Source organism: Somniosus microcephalus, chromosome 1 (assembly GCF_052327205.1).
Source record: "Somniosus microcephalus isolate GS21.2 chromosome 1, FLI_Smic_1.0, whole genome shotgun sequence".
Taxonomy (NCBI): Eukaryota; Metazoa; Chordata; class Chondrichthyes; order Squaliformes; family Somniosidae; genus Somniosus; species Somniosus microcephalus.
Window position 1 is genome coordinate 25,603,858 of NC_140987.1, and position 22,018 is coordinate 25,625,875.

General features: G+C 49.4%; 1 protein-coding gene across 1 annotated transcript in view; it reads right to left on the reverse strand.

Annotated features, from left to right (window-relative positions):
• Positions 1–22,018, reverse strand: part of LOC147123998 (putative ATP-dependent RNA helicase DDX60) — a 217,424-nt gene that overhangs the window by 136,543 nt on the left and 58,863 nt on the right. Inside the window, exons 6-9 of the mRNA XM_085975509.1 lie at positions 17,781–17,933; positions 6,386–6,538; positions 5,352–5,496; positions 801–956 (exon numbers count right to left, since the gene is read on the reverse strand). Coding sequence (XP_085831635.1) covers positions 801–956; positions 5,352–5,496; positions 6,386–6,538; positions 17,781–17,933 — 607 coding nt within the window. The remainder of the gene's footprint in view (positions 1–800; positions 957–5,351; positions 5,497–6,385; positions 6,539–17,780; positions 17,934–22,018) is intronic.

Sequence of the window (22,018 nt, forward strand, 5' to 3'; positions counted from 1 at the left end):
GCTGCCTAAGGCCTAAGCTCTGGAATTCCCTCCCTAAACCTCTCTACCTCTCTCTCTTCCCTTAAGTCGCTCCTTAAAACCTACCTCTCTGACCAACCTTTTGGTCACTTGTCCTAATATCTCCTTATGTGGCTCGGTGTCAGATTTTACACAGTATTCACAGCACAGAAACAGGACATTTGGGCCAACTGGTCCGTGCTGGTGCTTATACTCCACACGAGCTTCCTCCCACCCTACTTCATCTCACCCTATCAAAATATCCTTCGATTCTTTTCACCCTCATGTATTTATCTAGCTTCCCCTTAAATGCATCTATGCTATTCACCTCAACTACTCCTTCTGGTAGTGAGATCTAGGTAAAAAAGTTTCTCCTGAATTCCCTATTGGATTTATTAGTGACTATCTTACATTTATGGCCCCTAGTTTTGATCTCCCCACAAGTGGAAACATCTTCTAGACGTCCACCCTATCAAATCCTTTTATAATCTTGAAGCCTTCTATCACATCACCCCTCAGCTTTCCCAGCCTGTCCATTCTTTCGTGATACGTATAAAATCTCAGTTCTAGTATTTTGTCCGAAAACGCTCCTGTGAAGCGCCTTGAGGATGTTTTACGACGTTAAAGGTGCAAGTTGTTGTAGTTGTTTGAGGAATCACACATGAATGGGGCAAATTTGATGGGCTGAATGGTCTTTTCTCACTCTGGGTTTTCTTAAAGGCGGATGGGTTACATCCATCGAACGTGGGATCTTAATGCACAGGTAACTTATAATTACTGCGAATCTCTGCTGTTCAATGTACCTGGCTTGGCATTCTCAGTTGGTTTCAGAAGAACCCCTGAGGTACATGTCACCGGGAAAGCAGGTCCAACATCAAGTTCAGGAGTCATCTTGGCGACAATTTCCCAGGTTTCTCTGTATTCACCTCCGATCTTGCTCCCTAACTGACGCTCTGATTCTGTTTAAAAAAAAAGATTGCGTGTCACAGGAATCGTCAGAATTACCGTTATCCCCACTCGTTATCCAGTCTCCTGATTGTACACCAAAAGGTTTTGCAGGATACATCCTTGCACGAAACTCATCTCATTGCATAGCCCACTAACACCAACCTCACAAACCAACATCACGGCCGAGGAAAGGACTCACATTTATATAGCGGCTTTCATAACCTCAGCACATTCCAAGGTGCTTTACAGCCAATTAAGTACTTTTTCTGAAGTGCAATCACTGATATATTTTTTTTATTCGTTTATGGGATGTGGGCGTCGCTGGCAAGGCCAGCATTTATTGCCCATCCCTAATTGCCCTTGAGAAGGTGGTGGTGAGCCGCCTTCTTGAACCGCTGCAGTCCGTGTGGTGAAGGTGCTCCCACAGTGCTGTTAGGGAGGGAGTTTCAGGATTTTGGCCCAGCGATGATGAAGGAACGGCGATATAATTCCAAGTCAGGATGGTGTGTGACTTGGAGGGGAACTTGGAGGGTTCCCATGCGCCTGCTGCCCTTGTCCTTCTAGGTGGAAGAGGTCGCGGGTTTGGGAGGTGCTGCCGAAGAAGCCTTGGCGACTTGCTGCAGTGCATCTTGTAGATGGCACACACTGCAGCCATGGTGCGCTGGTGGTGGAGGGAGTGAATGTTTAAGGTGGTGGATGGGGTGCCAATCAAGTGGGCTGCTTTGTCCTGGATGGTGTCGAGCTTCTTGAGTGTTGTTGGAGCTGCACTCATCCAGGCAAGTGGAGAGTATTCCATCACACTCCTGACTTGTGCCTTGTAGATGGTGGAAAGGCTTTGGAGAGTCAGGAAGTGAGACACTCGCTGCAGAATACCTAGCCTCTGACCTGCTCTTGTTGCCACAGTATTTATGTGGCTGGCCCAGTTAAGTTTTTGGTCAATGGTGACCCCCAGGATATTGATGGTGGAGGATTCGGCAATGGTAATACTGTTGAATGTCAAGGGGCGGTGGTTAGACTCTCGCTTGTTGGAGTCATTGCCTGGCACTTCTGTGGCACGAATGTTACCTGCCAATTATCAGCCCAAGCCTGAATGTCATCCAGGTCTTGTTGCATGCGGGCATGGACTGCCTCATTATCTGAGGAGTTGTGAATGGCGCTGAACACTGTGCAGTCATCAGCGAACATCCTGATTTCTGACCTTATGTAGGAGGGAAGGTCATTGATGAAGCAACTGAAGATGGTTGGGTCTAGGACACTGCCCTGAGGAACTCCTGCAGCGATGTCCTGGGGCTGTGATAATTGACCACCAACCACCACAACCATCTTCCTTTATAATGAAGGAAACGCGGCAGCCAATTTGTGCACAGCAAGCTCCCACATGATATAATAATGACCAGATAATTTGGGGGATATTTTAGGTGTTGGTTCACGGACACATATTGGCCAGGACACCGGGGAGAACTCCTCCTTGCTCTCTTTCGAAATAGTGGCCATGAGATCTTTTACATCCACCTGAGAGGGCAGACGGGGCCTCGGTTTAATGTCTCATCTGAAAGACGGCACCTCTGACAGTGCAGCACTCCCTCAGCACTGCACTGGGAGTGTCAGCCTAGATTTTGTGCTTAAGTCTAGGGAGTGAGACTTGAACCCAAAACCTTCTGGCTAAAAATTTGCTGGAGGCGCCAAAGCGGCGCAAAGTTCGCCTGGGCGCTGGATTTTGCGCTGCGATCGGAGCAGCAGCGATCGCCTCAAATTCAGCTTGAGCGCCCCAAGAGGGACACGGGGCGAGGCTCGAGGCGCTCCGCGTCCCTCTTAGGGCGCTGAAACTGAATATCGCAGCGCAACGTGCCGCAGTGCCACATGCTGAGGCACGGCACGCTGCGGTACTGCAGGCCTTCCTCTCATTGTTAAGGGGGAGGGGCCTGCAGCAGCGCGAACCCCGACCGCGAGTGCCGGCAAAAGAGCCCGGCACCGTGGAGAAGTGCCAGGCTCTCGGGAAACAGCCGGCAATGCCACGGGGGGGGGATCTGGAAGCCGGGGATAGAGGTGCTGGCAGGCGGCCGCCGAAAAAAACGGCCGCCCCGCACCTCCACCTTAACTTGCGCCTCGGCCGGTGCAGCAAGGCCCTGTGAACTGGGCGTGGGTAGCGAACGGCGCTACAGCAGCGTTCGCTACCAAATATCGCAATCGGGGCGCAAATGGGGCGCTGCGCACACCGATGACATCATCAGTGGTGGTGCAGCGCAACAGGCTAACGCCACCATTAGCGCCCCCGCTGAATATCGCGGGAGGCGCAGCCAGTGGCGCTACAGCCACTGACTGCCTCTTTAGGCGCTAACAGGTGGCGCTACTCACCCAATTTCTCCCCCCTGACTCAGAGGAGAGAGTACCACTGCTGAGACCTACGAAGACTAAACTCAATTTATGTTACCTGTATTGTACTTGTCTCCAGTCCCATGCCTGTGGCATTGCTGTACCGTACATGTCAGACCAAACCTTTCAGATCCACGATTGTCCATTGATTTCTGACCCTATATTTTAGATTGCATTATAGAGAAGGTCCCACACAAGAGGTTGGTGAACAAAATTAGGGCACATGGAATTGGAGGTAATATACTAGCATGGATTGAGAATTGGTTAACAGACAGAAAAGAAAGAGTAGGGATAAACGGGTCTTTTTCAGGAGGGCAGGCTGTGACTAGTGGGGTACCACAAGGATCGGTGCTTGGGCCCCAGCTATTCACAATCTATATCAATGATTTGGATGAGAGGACTAAATGTAACATTTCTAAATTTGCTGATGAAACAAAGCTAGGTGGCAGTGTCAGTTGCGAAGAAGATGTGAAGAGGCTTCAAGGGGATCTCGACAGGCTCAGTGAGTGGGCAAGAACATGGCGGATGGAATATAACGTGGATAAATGTGAAGTTATCCACTTCGGTAGAAAAAACAGAAAGGCAGAGTATTTCCTAAATGGTGAAAGATTGGGGAATGCAGATGCTCAAAGGGACCTGGGTGTCCTTGTACATGAGTCACTGAAAGTGAATGTGCAGGTGCAGCAAGCCATTAGGAAGCAAATGGTATGCTGGCCTTCATTACAAGAGGATTTGAGTACAAGAGTAAAGAAGTCTTACTCCAATTATATAGGGCCTTGGTGAGACCACACCTGGAGTACTGTGTACAATTTTTGGTCTCCTTACCTAAGGAAGGATATACTTGCCATAGAGGGAGTGCAATGAAGGTTCATGAGATTGATTCGTGGGATGGCGGGACTGTCGTATGAGAAGAGATTGAGTAAACTAGGCCTGTATTCTCTTGAATTCAGAAGAATGAGAGGGGATCTCATTGAAGCATACAAAATTATTACAGGGCTTGATAGGATGGATGCTGGGAGAATGTTTCCCTTGACTGGGGAGTCTAGAATCAGGGGCCACAGCCTCAGGATAAAGGGTAGGCCATTCAGGACTGAGATGAGAAGAAATTTCTTCACACAGAGGGTGGTGAATCTTTGGAATTCTCTACCCCAGAGGGCTGTGGAGGCTCAGTCATTGGGTATATGCAAAACAGAAGTCGATAGATTTCTGACTAGTAAGGGCATCAAGGGATATGGCGATAGGGCCGGTGAATGGAGTTGAGGCAGAAGATCAGCCATGATCTCATTGAATGGCGGAGCAGGCTCGAAGGGCCGAATAGCCTACTCCTGCTCCTATTTCTTATTTTCTTATGTTCTTATGCAAGTCTCTTTATATATAACACTTGGACCGTGTGATCTCCTGGACTGGTTTTCGATTGCTTGGGGGGGGATCGGGGAGGAATTTTAGGGTATTTTTTCCCTTATTGGCTCTGTGTTTTTCTCATTTTTTTTGTACCTCTCCCAGGAGATTACATGGCTGCGGGGGAGAGGGAGTGGGTGGGGAAGGGGAGAGTAGGAAGTGTCTCGTCATGATGCTCCAGCCATCATGGTGTGTGGGGCAGGCTTGAGGAACCAGCTGGTCTTTTCCTGCCCGTGAATTTTGTACGATCGTCTGTCTTCTTCTTAGGCAGTCCCTCGGAACCGAGGATGACTTGCTTCCACATTAAAAATGAGTTCTCGGATGACTGATGAGTCCAATGCGGGACCTACAGTCTCTGTCACAGGTGGGGCAGACTGTGGTTGAAGGGGGCGGCTGGGTGGGGTGCTTGGGTTGACGTGCGCTCCTTGCGCCGCTTGCAAGGAATCCCTGGCCCAAGACCGCACCAAGTGGGTTCGTGTGTGACATGTAGATGTCAGTATTATCAGGTGCCGAGAGTGCTGGGTTGTAACTTGACCTGATGACAAAATATGCCAAGTGGACAGAGGCTATTGCCTCACTCAAAACAAAAGGTTGCGGAAAAGGGGACAGATTTGTCCAACGATTCGGAGATTTACCTGAACAACTTGGCATTTCAGAGCAAATCTTTGCTACGCTTCTAAACAGATGTCCATCACTCAGGTCACTCAAGTACGTCATGTCAACATCCCACCCATGAGCGGCAGCCAGATTCTTCAGAACCAAGAATTCCGTCTTCTCCCTCTAAAAACAAAAGGGATTTCCTATTAGTTGTTGTGATCTTGAATGTGCTGCCTGAAGGGGCGGTGGAAGCAGATCCAATAGTAACATTCAAAAGGGAATTGGATGAATACTTGAAAAGGAAAATATCTGCAGGGCTATGGAGTAAGAGCAAGGGGAGTGGGACTAAATGGATCGCTCTTTCAAAGATCCGGCACAGGCACAATGGGCTGAATGGCCTCCTTCTGTGCTGTATCATTCTATGATTCTAGTGGTCAACAAAACAATAAGTAGTGTTACCATCCTGGACACAAGGCCCAATGTTGGTGAAAATCCATGGGCCTGTGCTCCTGGTACTTCTGGGAACTCCGCTGCTGACCCCAAGACTTTCTTAGGTCAAGGGAAGGCTGGCCATGTGCCCGAGCCTCTATTGTAGACACATCTTGGCACCCGCTGAGATGCTGCAATATGTGGCATACTGCCTCCCCACCGCCGCCACCCCACACCACCCCCCTCAACTACAAACAACATGGACGCCCAGACCAAAATCATATCTGCCCTTCGAAGGAGCTGGCACTCAACTTCTCGCTGAGCGTACGGGCTGTCCAGCCTGCCCCACTCTGCTCGTATCTCTAGAAAAAGAGAAGGCTGAGGGGTTTGATAGGATGGACACAGGGAAGATGTTTTGCCCTGTGTGGGAAACCAGAACTAGGGGTCATAAATATAAGATAGTCTCTAATAAATCCGATAGAGGAATTCAGGAGAAAGGTCTTTAACCAGAGAGTGGTGAGAATGTGGAACTCGCTACCACAGGGAGTGGTAGAGTGTAAACACTGGCACAGACCAGTTGGTCTGATACTGTGATGTAAGTTCTATGTAACTCTATGTAATGAATACCAGTATCAGTACTTACTAGCGATAGGAAGCGGCTAGCTGGCTTTGTCCACTGACTGTTGCATTTGAGAGCTCTTTGGGGCAATGTTAGCTTACATAGAAGTACCACATGAAGGCAATACATTCTGCATACATCTGCTGCCCCTTGAATAGCCAGTTCTACAGGTTCATCCTGTTTGAAACACACATGCAAAAACAAAAGTTTAAAATTAGAGTTAAAAGTGAACCTTGCCCATCGGAGAAGATAAAAACACGAGAAATAGGAGCAGGAGTCGGCCATTCGGCCCTTCGAGCCTGCTCCGCCATTCACTAAGATCCTGGCTGATCTTCTACCTCATCTCCACTTTCCTGCACTCCCCATATCCCTTGATTCCCTTAATATTCACAAATCTATCGATCTCTGTCTTGAATATATTCAACGACTGCGCCTCCACAGCCCTCTGGGGCAGAGAGTTCCAAAGATTCACCACCCTCTGAGTGAAGAAATTTCTCCGCATCTCAGTCCTAAATGGCCGACCCCTTATTCTGAGACTGTGACCCCTGGTTCTAGACTCCCCAGCCAGGGGAAACATCCTCCTTGCATCTACCCTGTCAAGCCCTATAAGAATTTTGTATGTTTCAATGAGGTCACCCCTCATTCTTCTAAACTCCAGAGAATAGGTCTAGTCCAAAACTGCACACAGTACTCCAGGTGTGGTCTCACCAAGGCCCGACATAATTGCAGTAATTAGAGGAAATAGTTTCATTTCAAATATATTTCCCCATAAGCAAGAATGAAAGACATTGTGCAAGATGTCTCCTCCCTCAACTGACACATTCCTGCCTCTGGAGGTAAGCAGCCTGACGGGCAGTCCTTCCATCACAACATTGGTTCCCCCTGGCTACAAAAGACCTATTTGAAAGGCACGTTAGTGGAGCAATTTAATGTGAGGATCAGTGAGTGAAGTTCTGACTGAGATCAATGGAATCAATGGAGGTCTATTTCAGAAAATATCCCTTTGTTTTAAATTCTTGGGATGTGGGCATCGCTGGCAAAGGCCCTTGAGAAGGTGGGGCTGGTGGTGGTGGGGCTTCTTCTTAGGAATATAGGAATTGCCAGGCGAAAAAAGACCAAGGTCCATCTAGCTCACCTTCTACCATCTTGGTGGTCGCACGATACAACGATAATGGAGTTGTTGACTAATCATTGGCAATCAATCCCTATCAATTAGTCCACAGACAGTCTAGACCATTCAGAGGTGATGTCAGGAAGCACTTCTTCACACTAAGGGGAGTGGAAATCTGGAACTCTCTCCCCCAAAAAGCTGTTGAGGCTGGGGGGTCAATTGAAAATTTCAAAACTGAGATTGAGGGATTACAAATATCTCCAAGATATTCATCGTTCCTCGAACTACTGCTCTCGCCGCATCCTGAGATCCACGCTCAACACCATGCAGCGCCACATGAACACTCTCGACCTCTCTCTTCAGCAACACCGGCGCACTCTATCTCAAAGCTGTCCGGGTCCACAGTTCCATTTTATCCTTTGACTCATCCGACGCTTCAACAAAAAACTTTTTTTCTTCCTTTCCGATGTCAAGGATCGCAAGCTTCATCAACTCTTGGACACCAATGCCCCTCCGGAACCTTCTTCCCCTTCACTTTCCTCTGATCCCCCTTCTCCCAATCTCACCCCTGCCGTGTTTTCACTATCCCCTCTGACCTTCCCCTCTCTGGCCCCGAACGATCAGTCCTCAACAAAGGCCTGAGCTTCATCCCCTTACACCCCCAACTCAATGAATGTCGAGCTCGGCACGATGCTGAGCTCTTTTTCCGCCGCCTTCACCTCTGTGCCCACTTCTCTGGCCAGGAGTCTTCCCCCCGCACAACTGACCCTTTCTCCCGCTTTCAGAATTCCCGTTCTACCTGGACCCCTCCCCCTGGCCTCTTACCCTCTCTAGATCTTTTCATCGCTAACTGCCGCCGTGACATCGGCCGTCTCCATTTCTCTGCTCCCCTCACTCACTCCAACCTACCTCCCTCTGAACTTGCAGCACTCCATTCTCTTAGATCCAACCCTGACATTGTCATTAAACCTGCTGACAAGGGTGGTGCTGTTGTTGTTTGGCAAACTGACCTCTACCTAGCGGAAGCTGAACGCCAACTCTCCGACACCTCCTCCTACCTCCACCTGGACCATGACCCCACTACCGAACATCAAACCACTGTTTCCAAGACTGTCACTGACCTCATCTCCTCTGGAGATCTTCCCCCCGCGGCCACCAACATCACAGTTCCCCAACCCCGCACAGCCCGCTTCTACCTCCTTCCCAAGATCCACAAACAGGACTGCCCTGGTAGACCCATCGTTTCAGCCTGTTCTTGCCCCACGGAACTTATCTCTTCCTATCTCAACTCTATCTTTTCTCCCCTTGTCCAGTCTCTTCCCACCTACATTCACGACTCTTCGGACGCCCTCCGCCACTTTAACAGTTTCCAGTTTCCTGGCCCCAACCGCTTCCTTTTCACCATGGACGTACAATCCCTCTACACCTCCATCCCCCACCAGGAGGGCCTGATGGCGCTCTGCTTCTTCCTTGAACAGAGGCCCGACCAGTTCCCATTCACCACTACCCTCCTCCGCCTGGCTGAACTTGTTCTCACATTGAACAACTTCTCCTTTAACTCCACTCATTTCCTCCAAATCAAAGGTGTTGCTATGGGTACCCGCATGGGTCCTAGCTATGCCTGCCTTTTCGTGGGATATGTGGAACACTCTTTGTTCCAGTCCTACTCAGGTCCCCTCCCTCACCTCTTTTTCCGATGCATTGATGACTGTATCGGTGCCGTTTCCTGCTCTCGCCCTGAACTGGACAATTTCATTCACTTTGCCTCCAATTTCCACCCTTCCCTCACCTTCACATGGTCCATCTCTGACTCTTCCCTTCCCTTCCTCGACTTCTCCGTCTCCATCTCTGGGGATAGGTTATTGACCAATATTCACTACAAGCCCACTGACTCCCACAGCTACCTGGACTACACTTCCTCCCACCCCGCCTCCTGTAAGGACCCTATTCCATTCTCCCAGTTTCTCCGTCTCCGCCGCATCTGCTCCGACGATGCCACCTTCCACGCCAGTGCTTCCGACATGTCTTCCTTTTTCCTCAACCGAGGATTCCCCTCTACCGTGGTTGACATGGCCCTTGACCGTGTCCATTATATCTCCCGCACTTCTGCTCTCACCCCTGCCCCTCCCTCCCGGAACTATGATAGGGTTCCCCTTGTCCTCACCTTTCACCCCACCAGCTTCCATATTCAACGGATCATCCTCCACCATTTCCGCTACCTCCAGCATGATCCCACCACCAAACGCATCTTCCCCTCCCCTCCCCTTTCAGCATTCCGTAGGGACCGCTCCCTCCGAGACACCCTAGTCCACTCCTCTATCACCCCCAGCACCCCCTCCCCTTCGGCTGGCACCTTCCCGTGCAAGCGCAGGAGACGTAACACCTGCCCCTATACCTCCCCCCTTCCCACTGTCCAGGGCCCCAAACACCCCTTCCAGGTGAAACAGCGATTTACTTGTACTTCTTGCAATCTAGTATACTGCATTCGCTGCTCACGATGCGGTCTCCTCTACATTGGGGAGACCAAACGCAGATTGGGTGACCACTTTGCGGAACACCTCCGTTCAGTCCATAAGGGTGACCCCGAGCTTCCGGTCGCCTGTCATTTTAATTCACCGCTCCATTCCCACTCGGACCTCACCGTCCTTGGCCTCTTGTATTGTTCCACAGAAGCGCAACGTAAACTCGAGGAACAGCACCTCGTCTTCCGATTAGGCACTTTGCAGCCTTCCGGACTCAATATCGAGTTCAACAATTTCAGATCATAACCTCGGCCCCTATTACATTTTTACTTATATTTTTCACCCCTTTTTTTGGTTTTTCCCTTCCCCCCTTCCTTTTTTTTCTCTCCCACATGGCAGTTGTCTCATTCTGCCAGAACATTTCACACCGAATCTGAGCCGTCTTTTGTCTCCACTAGTCCTGTCACCATCTCGTCTCATTTTGAATACCTCTTGAAAGGATTCGCAAATTTCATGTTTAAGTTTCAGTTTGGACTCACAAACTTGTATTCCGATGACTGTGGGAAGGAACTTTCCAGAATTTAGAATGCAGACAGACCTTCTACATTGATGCATGAGAAGCAAACCCAGTGGCATTCGGGTCTCTGATTAAAACCCATCAAGGTTGTTTGCACAGACAATCAAGAGCAGGCAAGGCCTATTCAATATGTAATAGCTGCATTCAGACCTTCGTTAGAGAACATCGACACTGTTTGCAAACGATCAACGGGGCATTCAGACTGGAATGGCCCCATCACGAAACCAGCTGGACAAAGGGGAACACTGATGAGACGTTTAAAACCGATTAACCGGCCAGTCAGGTCGATGGGCCCAGATCGGTACCCTTTGTATGAGCTTCAACACGTCCAGGTCAGACAAAAGAAATGAGCTGATCTGGCGGGAGATAAGGGCTACCGGGAAGGGTATAACTAGTCCCTCGGGAGGCCATCTCTCTCTCTCTCTCTCGCCTCACCTCCAGTGCCCTGTCATATCATCAACCCAGCGAGAGGATCGTCGACGAAGAGCCCGTCCAGGGAAGTAGGACACCCGCAGTTACGTTTGAATTACTGGGGTATCTCTGCTCTGGGGCGGTGAAAACCTAAAAACATCGACAGGCAACAGGGCACGGAGCAGGCATTTCAACTGGTGAGCATCAATTTTCTGGCCCATCACAAGACAACCTAGATAGGTGTAAAGGGTGAGAGTTAAGGAGAATTGCTAAAGTGTCATTTTAGTCATTTTCCCTCGAAGTGTCCGTTTCTCCTCCCCCGTTAAGTGTAATTGTGTTGCATCCATAGTGATTTTTCTCTGCATAGTAATTGTTTCGCTATTTTTAATAAACATTGGTTTTCTTTGCACCAAACCACTGGTCTCGTTTGTCTATATCGCTACTCGTAAATAGGTCCGGTGGTCAGAACCAAAGGGGAAGTGATTCGAACCGCACGGGGCTGGAGCAGCTCAGATACGACTGACCAGCCCTGCCTTTCAATCTATTTCATTTCCTTTCCTATTTTGAAAAAGGGTTTTGACCCGAAACGTCGACTCTAATTTCTCTCCACGGATGTTGCCTGGCCTGCTGAGTTTTTCCAGCATTTTCTGTTGTTATTTGAGCGATTTCTGTTAGGCAAGGGAAAAGGTTACGGAACTAAGGAGGTAGATGAACTTAAGATACAGATCAGCCATGATCTCATTGAATGGTGGAACAGGCTCAAAGGGCTAAATGGCCTCCTCCTGTTCCTAAGTGGAGGATGAGTAGTAATAACAGAGGAGGATGTGGGCTGGACACAGAACTAGAGGAGATCATGCAGATAAGATGGGGTGAGAATGTGGAGGGATTTTAAAATAAGGACCACAACTTTAAGGTCAATAGACTGGGAGGGGGCGGGGGCGGGGGGAGGGGGGGGTGGTGGCAGGGACAGGGAGCCAGTGGAGCTTGGCAAGGACAAGAGTGTTGGGTGTGGTGGACCTTATGTGATAGAGGACTTGGTAAAAGGAATATGAAAGAAAGAAAGATTTGCATTTCTCTAGCACCTTTCACGACCTCAGTCCCAAAGCGCTTTACAACCAATGAAGTACTTTTGGAGTGTAGTCACTGTTGTAATGAAAGAAACACGGCAGCCAATTTGCGCACAGCAAGCTCCCACAAACAACAATGTGATAATGACCAGATATTCTGTTTTTGTGATGCTGATTGAGGGATAACTATTGGCCAGGATACCAGGGATAACTCTCCATCGACACAAAAGGCATCAAGGGGTATAGGGGAAGAGACCGGGAATATGGGATTGAGATAGAGGATCAGTCATGATCATATTGAATGGTGGAACAGGCTCGAAGGACCGAATGGCCTACTCCTGCTCCTAGCTTTCAATAGTGCCTTGGAATCTTTTACATCAACTTGAGAGAGCAGACAGGGCCTCAGTTTAATGTCTCATCAGGAAGGTGGCACCTCCGACAGTGCAACACTTCCTCAGTACTGCACTGGGAGTGTCAGCCTAGATTTTTGCGCACAAATTTCTGGAGTGGGACTTGAACCCACAACCTTCTGACTCAAGAGGTGAGGGTGCTGCCCACTGAGCCATGGCCGACACATATGGAGCAAAGGCGGGTAAACGGAATTGAGGTGCAGATCGGTTATGACCTAATTGAATAGCAGAACAAGCTCGAGGGGCTGAAAGGCCTGGTCCTGTTCCTGATATTCCTATTTTCCTAACCGGAAGCTTGTAAAGGAGGGAAGGAGGGTGGTGAGGAGAACATTCAAGACAATCCACACGATTCTTGGCAATATTGGATTGGCGGGTAGCTAATGTTACCCCACTGTTCAAAAAGGGTGGTAGAGAGAAAACGGGGAATTACAGACCGGTAAGCCTGACATCGGTAGTGGGGAAAATGCTAGAGTCCATTATAAAGGATGTAATAGCAGAGCACTTGGAAAAAGTGACCGGATCGGACAAAGTCAACATGGATTTACAAAAGGTAAATCATGCTTGACTAATCTACTGGAATTTTTTGAGGATGTAACTGGTAAAATAGATAAGGGAGAACCAGTGGATGTGGTGTATTTGGATTTTCAAAAGGCTTTCGATAAGGTCCCGCATAAGAGATTAGCATGTAAAATTAAGGCACATGGGATTGGGGGCAAGGTATTGACTTGGATAGAGAACTGGTTGGCAGACAGAAAGCAAAGAGTTGGAATAAACGGCTCTTTTTCCGAGTGGCAGGCAGTGACTAGTGGGGTACCGCAGGGATCGGTCCTTGGACCCCAGCTATTTCACAATATATATTAATGATCTGGACGAGGGAACTAGATGTAATATCTCCAAGTTTGCAGACGACACAAAGCTGGGTGGGCGTGTGTGCTGTGAGGAGGATGCCGAGAAACTCCAGTATGATTTGGACAGGTTGGGTGATTGGGCAGAAGCATGGCAGATGCAATATAACGTGGATAAATGCGAGGTTATCCACTTTGTTGTCAAAAACAGGAAGGCAGATTATTATCTGAATGGCAATAGATTGGGAGAAGGGGAAGTGCAACGAGACCTGGGTGTCCTTGTGCGCCAGTCGCTGAAAGTAAGCATGCAGGTGCAGCAGGCAGTTAAGAAGGCAAATGGTATGATAGCAAAATACTGCAGATGCTGGAAATCCGAAATAACAACAGAAAATGCTGGAAAAACTCAGCAGGCCAGGCAACATCCGTGGAGATGGTATGTTGGCCTTCGTAGTGAGAGGGTTTGAGTACAGGAACAAGGATGTCTTGTTGCAGTTGTACAGGGCCTTGGTGAGACCGCACCTTGAGTATTGTGTGCAGTTTTGGTCGCCTTATCTGAGGAAGGATGTTCTTGCCATGGAAGGAGTGCAGCGAAGATTCACCAGGCTGATACCTGGGATGGCAGGAATGACGTATGAGGAGAGATTGGGTCGATTGGGCTTGTACTCGCTGGAGTTTAGAAGAACGAGAGGGGATCTCGTCGAAACTTATAAAATTCTAACAGGACTAGACAGACTAGATGCTGGAAGGATGTTCCCGATTGTCGGGGAGTCCAGAACCAGGGGACACAGTCTAAGGATAAGGGGTAAGCCATTTAGGACAGAGATGAGGAGGAATTTCTTCACCCAGAGAGTGGTGAACCTGTGGAATTCTCTACCACAGAAGGCAGTAGAGGCCAATCCATTAAATATATGCAAGAAGGAGTTAGATATATTCCTTAAGGCTAAAGGGATCAAGGGGTATGGGGAGAAGGCCGGGACAGGGTACTGAATTTGGATGATCAGCCATGATCTCATTGAATGGCGGAGCAGGCTCGAGGGGCCGAATGGCCTACTCCTGCTCCTATCTTCGATGTTTCTATGTTAATAATCTCCTGCTATACTAGTGATGAAATGCTGGACCTACTTGTCACTTCAGTTATTACAGTGTAAAGTGCAGCTGGGTTCAGGGCTCTTTCTGAGTTGTGAGTATTTTTGATGGTATTGGTAAGCTTCTGCCAGTTTCTGGGTTGGCAGGTATAAAGTGAAGTTACACAGGAGAAATTACATAGGATATACGGCACAGAAACAGGCCATTCGGCCCAACCAGTCCATGCTGGTATTTATGCTCCACTCGAGCCTCCTCCTGTCTTTCCTCATCTAAATCTATCAGCATAACCCTCTATTCCCTTCTCCCTCAGATGCTTGTCCAGCCTCCCCTTAAATGAATCAATACTATTCGCTTCAACCACTCCCTGTGGTAGTGAGTTCCATATTCTCACCACTCTGAGTAAAGAATTTTCTTCTGAATTCCCTATTTGATTTCTTGGTGACTACCTCATACTGATGGCCTCTGGTTTTGCTCTTCCCCACAAGTGGAAACATTCTCTCTGTGTCTAATCTGTCGAAACCTTTCAGAATTTTAAAGACCTTGCGAGCTATGGGGGCGGTTTGTGGTGGATGGACGGGGTGTGGCCACCAGATGGAGACAAAGTCCCCCTCTCACTCCAATTCAGGTGAAGGCCACACCCACCTCCAACACACCTGAGGCAAATCTACCCATTAGCTCAGGAGTTTAAAAGGCAAACTAGTGCATCCCTTCAGGGCTGGGGACTGAGGAGCGGGCCGGTACCTGAGGGGAAAGCCAAGACTGCTGTTGAAGACCAGCTTGAAGCTGTCACAGAGAGGTTTACTATTGAACCCGGGTGGAATATTGTTTAGTTCTGAGAGCCTGATATGATCCCTGGACCAGCTGAGAAAGATCCAGTGGTAAAGTAACCCTGGCTTATTGTTTTTTGGAGAAGATTGATTTAAGGACTGCCTTCCTAGGGTGGAATATTGTTTAGTTCTGAAAGCCTGATATGATCCCTGGACCAGCTGAGAAAGGTCCAGTGGTAAAGTACCCCAGGCTTATTGCTTTTTGGAGAAGATTGATCTAAAGACTACCTTCTTAACCACCCGGGGCGGGTGATGGTTTTGTTCTTCATCTTTCTTTTTGAATGTCATATGTTTTTTGGATTTTGCCAGACGTGAACCTTTTTTCCCCGTTTTCTAAAAATAAAACACAGCTAACTGCTGTTTTTCATTCACCAATCTTTTGACTGTGCCTGTGTCCTCCACCCCCCGCATCAGCACACCTTTCGGTCTAGCTGGTGGTTGATTACAACCTCTATTATTAGGTCACCCCTCAACCTTCTCTTTTCAAGAGAAAAGTACACAGAAATGAAAAAAAACACCTGTGTTTAACACAAACGCCTGGAATTTCCGCATGATTCACGCCCCAGATAGCGGCGTAATCGGGGCAGAATCGAATGATACGGCGCTACAGACCACGGAATTTTAAGCATAAGTGAGTTACGCCCGTAACCACTTTATGTTGGAGTCTCCGTGAACTTTTACGCTGGTCCTAAAGTCCATTCACCCTGCCCGTAAAACTGGCCACGCCCCCCCAGGCCGGGACAGCGTGTTTCTGCCGATTGTGCCCGTTTGGGGGGGGGGGGTGTTCGTCACATTGCGCCCAGATTCTCGGGCGCACGGGCACCCGCGGTCACATGACTCCAGTGATAATCACCTGACCTGCAGTGACTGGCAGTCCATTGAATCCACTGACCCAGGCCTGCTCCTCCTGCTGCTGCGGCAAGTGCTTTAAATTCAGTCAACTGATCCGTCCTTGGTGCACGAGACCTGTGACCAGCGGTCAATTCAAGCCACACAGGTGTGTCCCGCTCTGCTGCAGGAATTAGTTAGTTGAAGACCGCAGCAACCGTCAGCTGTAGGGAGTTTGCAAAATATATAGTATTCCTTTTTTTTTTCTCTTTTTAAAGTGTATAGAGCTGTAGCCTTGGTTTAGTATCGTTGAACCAATTAATTTCTCTGCTTGCTTGTTTTGTTTTATTTTTCTCTCAATAAAACCGTTATTATTTTAACCTTTCACCTGCTTGTCTGTCTCGAGCTTGTTATTCTGCGCATCAGCTGCCTGGTAGGATCCCAGTGTCAGAACTGAGTGGGAGTGTGGGGACGCCTCGAAAACGTCCACTGGGTCAGGCCCGGGCCAAACCGACCACCCAACCAACAACCCCTACACAGCCAAGTGAAGCCAATTTAACAGCATGACCACGAGCATCAAATCAGTCAATCGATCTGCTTTTGCATTAGTGTTTGATTCACCAACACCGCCTTCGTCAGTGCGCACCAATGTCAGTGTTCTCGCTCAGGCCAACATCCCCAGCCTCGAAGCTTTGACCACGCTCGATCAGCTCCGATGGACGGGTCACATTGTCCGCATGCCCGATACAAGGCTCCTAAAACAAGCGCTCTACTCGGAGCTCCGGCACGGCAAGAGAGCCCCAGGTGGGCAGAGGAAACGCTTCAAGGACACCCTCAAAGCCTCCTTGAAAATGTGTAACATTCCCACTGACACCTGGGAATCCCTGGCCCAAGACCGCACAAAGTGGAGGAGAAGCATCCGGGAAGGTGCCGAACACCTCGTGTCTCTTCACCAGGAGCAAGCGGAATCCAAGTGCAAATAGCGCAAGGAGCGCACGTCAACCCAAGCACCCCACCCACCCGCCCCTTCAACCACCGTCTGCCCCACCTGTGACAGAGACTGTCGGTCCCGCATTGGACTCATCAGTCACCTGAGAACTCGTTTTTAATGTGGAAACAAGTCCTCCTCGGTTCCGAGGGACTGCCGAAGAAGAGGAAGAATTCACTGCCGCTTCTCTTCTAGGAATGCCACACCTTGAAGACGTTCCGCTCTTCTCTCCAACGGGATTTCCGTTTGTCTCTTTTACCTTGTTCACTTTCATTGCTTTCTGTTTCCTCGCCCCTCTTTCCCTGCCCCTGTACTTGTTTAAACCCTGTTCACATCTCGAACCTTTTGCCAGTTCTGACGAAGGGTCGTCGACCTGAAACGTTAACTCTTGTTTCTCTCTCTCTCTCCGCAGACGCTGCCTGACCAGCTGAGTGTTTCCCAGCATTTTCTGTTTCCCAGCGTTTTCTGTTTCTATTTTACAACTGATCTGCACGGCTAGAAGCGTAGAAGAGTGGCTCCCTTTCAGGCGATTCCCCGCTCTTCGTCGCGATGCTGGGAGATGCCGTTGGAGTTGCGACTCGATTACGTCGCCTGATTGCACTGGGTGCATGGGAGATTTTACGTTCGGGCTTATGCCGATGAGCTTGCGCTGAAACTCCAGCGTAATTTCATGTGTCCAGCGCCATCTGGGTGCAGTTTGCCGATTACGCGCCCCCGCCACCCCCCCCCCCCCCCCCCGCCCCCCAGCGGAAGCTCCACGCCAAGGAAAGCACAGTTCTAGCCGGAGGTAGTTAAGGGGAGAGTTACCTCTTTGTTTTCTGTCGTTCCTCTCCTTTCTGCCAGAGCCATCTTGTAACTGCAAATCTTAAGAGCCACTGAACAGGACACAACACAAACAATTCTGCTGATGTCTGATCCCTTGGGCCACAAGTGCTTCAGCTGAGAGCAGCTCTGGAGAATCTGAAACAAAACAGCAGTGTAATCATTCAGTCTGACGTATGTGCAAGAGATTATTACCCACTGTTTCATTAATACAGCAGCGAAAGTTGCAGCAAAGAAACAAAGCTCATTAAGCCTGCTTTTCTCCAAATAAGCCGTCTAGCCTAATTGCGCACTCCTGCTTGTCCCCCATGCCCATTAATATTTCTCTCTTTTCGGCGCAGCGTTCTAATGAGGTGTCAGCCATGGCTCAGTTGGTAGCCCTCGTGCCTTTGGGTCAGATGGATCGTGGCTGACACTCCCAGTGCAGTGCTGAGGGAGTGCTGCACTGTCGGAGGTGCCGTCTTTCAGACGAGATATTAAACCGAGGCCCCCTCTGCCTCTCTCAGGTGGATGTGAAAGATCCCACGGGCACTATTTCGAAGAAGAGCAGGGGAGTTGTCCCCGGTGTCCTGGCCAATATTTATCCCTCAATCAACATCACTAACAGATTATCTGGTCATTTATCTCATTGCTGTTTGTGGGAGCTTGCTGTGCGCAAATCGGCTGCCACGTTTCCTACAGTGACTATGCTTCAATAGTACTTCATTGGCTGTTTAACGCATTGGGACATAGCACACAGCACAGAAGGAGGCCATTCGGCCCATTGTGCCTGTGCCGGCTCTTTGAACGAGCTCTCCGATTAGTTCCACTCCCCTGCTCCTTTCCCCAGAGCCCTGCATTTTCAACCCTTTCAAGTATTTCTCTAATTCCCTTTTTGAAGGTTATTATTGAATCTGCTTCCACCGCCCTTTCAGGCAGCGCGTTCCAGATCACAACTCGCTGCATAAAAAGATTCTCCTCATCTCCCCCTCTGGTTCTTGTCAAGTACCTTAACTCTGTATCCCCTGGTTACCGACCCTCCCGCCACTGACCCAACCTTGGTAAGACGAGTGTTAGGGTAGATCCAGGGATAACTGCAAGGCTCATTTCCCCGAGGGAGTTCCAAGACGTCTTTTCTAAACTTCCCTTGAATTCTTTTCGTGATTACCTTTACATTAGTATTCATTTCACTGACTAGTGGAGACAACCTTTCACTTTATCATAACCCTTCGTACCCTTGAAGGCCCTGATCAGGACACCTCTTAACAGTCTCAGCTCCAGTGAACACAACCTCTACCTCCTCCAGTCTCTGTTCACGAATGCAACCCTTCATCCTCTTTTCCATTGCTTTTAAATCCTCATAGAGCGCCGTTCACATGGTAGAACATCTCGCTGGGCTTTGCAAGGAGGAGCAGACAATGTTAAGCCTAAGAGTGAGGTGAACTTAGGGGTGCGGGGAGACCAAACCTGTAACTGAACAGATGGGTTTTGAAGACCCTTTTAAAGTAAGGGAGAGAGGCAGCAAGGCCGAGCAGTGTCGGCAGGGAGTCCGAAAGAGCAGGAGTGCACTGACTGATTAGACCGACTCTGATGGTGGTATAGAAAGAGCAGAGGACAAGCAGCAAGCGGAGTCTGAGAGCAGAGTATGGGTCCGGAGTAGAGAGTGTGGGGGGTGGGTAGAGAGTGTGGGGTGTGGGTAGAGAGTGTGTGGGGGGTGGGTAGAGAGTGTGGGGGGGGGGAGAGTAGAGAGTGTGGGGGGGGGGGGGAGAGTAGAGAGTGTGGGGGGGGGGAGTAGAGAGTGTGGGGGGGTGGGGAGTAGAGTGTGTGGGGGGGGGAGTAGAGTGTGTGGGGGGGGGAGTAGAGTGTGTGGGGGGGGAGTAGAGTGTGTGGGGGGGGGAGTAGAGTGTGTGGGGGGGGGAGTAGAGAGTGTGGGGGGGGAGGGGGAGTAGAGAGTGGGGGGGGAGGGGGAGTAGAGAGTGTGGGGGGGGGAGTAGAGTGTGTGGGGGGGGGAGTAGAGTGTGTGGGGGGGGGGGAGTAGAGAGTGTGGGGGGGGAGGGGGAGTAGAGAGTGGGGGGGAGGGGGAGTAGAGAGTGTGGGGGGGGGGGAGTAGAGAGTGTGGGGGGGGGGAGTAGAGAGTGTGGGGGGGGGGAGTAGAGAGTGTGTGGGGGGGGGAGTAGAGAGTGTGTGGGGGGGGAGTAGAGAGTGTGGGGGGGGGAGTAGAGAGTGTGGGGGGGGAGTAGAGAGTGTGGGGGGGGAGTAGAGAGTGTGGGGGGGGAGTAGAGAGTGTGTGGGGGGGGAGTAGAGAGTGTGTGGGGGGGGAGTAGAGAGTGTGTGGGGGGGGAGTAGAGAGTGTGGGGGGGGGGAGTAGAGAGTGTGGGGGGGGGAGTAGAGAGTGTGGGGGGGGGAGTAGAGAGTGTGGGGGGTGGGAGTAGAGAGTGTGGGGGGGGGGAGTAGAGAGTGTGGGGGGGGAGTAGAGAGTGTGGGGGGGGGAGTAGAGAGTGTGGGGGGGGGAGTAGAGAGTGTGGGGGGGGAGTAGAGAGTGTGGGGGGAGGAGTAGAGAGTGTGGGGGGAGGAGTAGAGAGTGTGGGGGGGAGTAGAGAGTGTGGGGGGGGAGTAGAGAGTGTGGGGGAAGGGGAGTAGAGAGTGTGGGGGGGGGGAGTAGAGAGTTCTGAGTGTCGGTTATTTCCCTGACATCTGGAACAAAGGACTCATAACACCCATATACAAAAGTGGGGACAAAATCGACCCAAACAACTATCGAGGCATCTGTGTAAACAGTAACCTGGGGAAGGTATTCTGTAGCATCATAAACAAAAGACTTATAAACTTCCTTGAAGAGCACAATGTCTTGAGTAAAAGCCAAATTGGATTCCTGCCAAACTATAGAACATCCGATCATATCTTCACCCTACAGACCCTAATTGACAAACACGTTCACCATAACAAAAGCAAAATCTACGCATGCTTTGTAGATTTCCAGAAGGCTTTCGACTCCATCTGGCATGACGGTTTATTCCTGAAACTTATCGAAAGCGGGGTAGGAGGGAAAACATATGATGTAATTAAATCAATGTATACAAACAATAAATGTGCAGTTAAAATTGGAGACAAACAAACAAAATACTTCCCACAGGGGCGGGGGGTGACGCAGGGCTCGCCAATCTCACCGACACTCTTTAATATTTACATTAATGGATTGGCAAAACTACTTGAACAATCTACAGCACCCGGCCTCACCCTATATGAATCCAAGGTTAAATTCCTCCTCTATGCCGACGACCTGGTTCTGCTGTCACCAACTAAGGAGGGTCTACAGCAGAACCTGGACCTGCTGGAGTCGTACTGCCAGACTTGGGCCCTGACAATAAATCCCCAAAAAACCAAAGTCCTTGTGTTCCAGCAAAGATCCAAACAACATGGACCCACAATAAATTTCACAGTAGGAACAACCAAAATTGAACAAACCACTCACTACGCATACTTGGGCTTAAAAATCAGTTCTGCGGGAAACTTCAAACTGGCTGTGAATGAACTGAAAGAGAAAGCAAGAAGGGCTTTCTATGCCATCAAAAAATCAATCCAAATAGAAATCCCAATTAGCATTTGGCTCAAAATTTTCAAATCAGTAATTGAACCAATTGCACTCTATGGCAGTGAGGTCTGGGGACCACTAACACAACAAGATTTTGCAAAATGGGACAAACACCCAATTGAGATCCTACATGCGGAATTCTGTAAAAGTATCCTCCGGACTCAAAGGAAAACAGTAAACAACGCATGCAGGGCGGAACTAGGCCAATACCCATTAATAATCACTATCCAAAAAAGAGCCACCAAATTTTGGAATCACCTACAAATGAGCAACCCCCAATGCTATCACTACGACGCCCTGAAATGCCAAGAGCTGACCATAAAGAAGAATACCCTCAGTCAACTGGTCCTGGGACTCAATAAAGTAACTAATAACAATAACCAGTCCCAGGACAGTGACAGGGTAACACAAAGAATTCGACCCAACACAATCGTCGCTAAGCAAAAGGAAAAATATCTGTCATATTGGGCAGAAACAACAAAAACCCAAAGCAAACTCAATTGCTACTTGGCCCTAAACAGACAATACAACATAGCTGATTACCTGACCATGGTAAAGGATAACAAACTGAGAAGAACCTTGACAAGGTACAGACTTAGCGAACATAGCCTAGCGATCGAAAAAGGCAGACACAGGCAGACCAGGCTGCCAA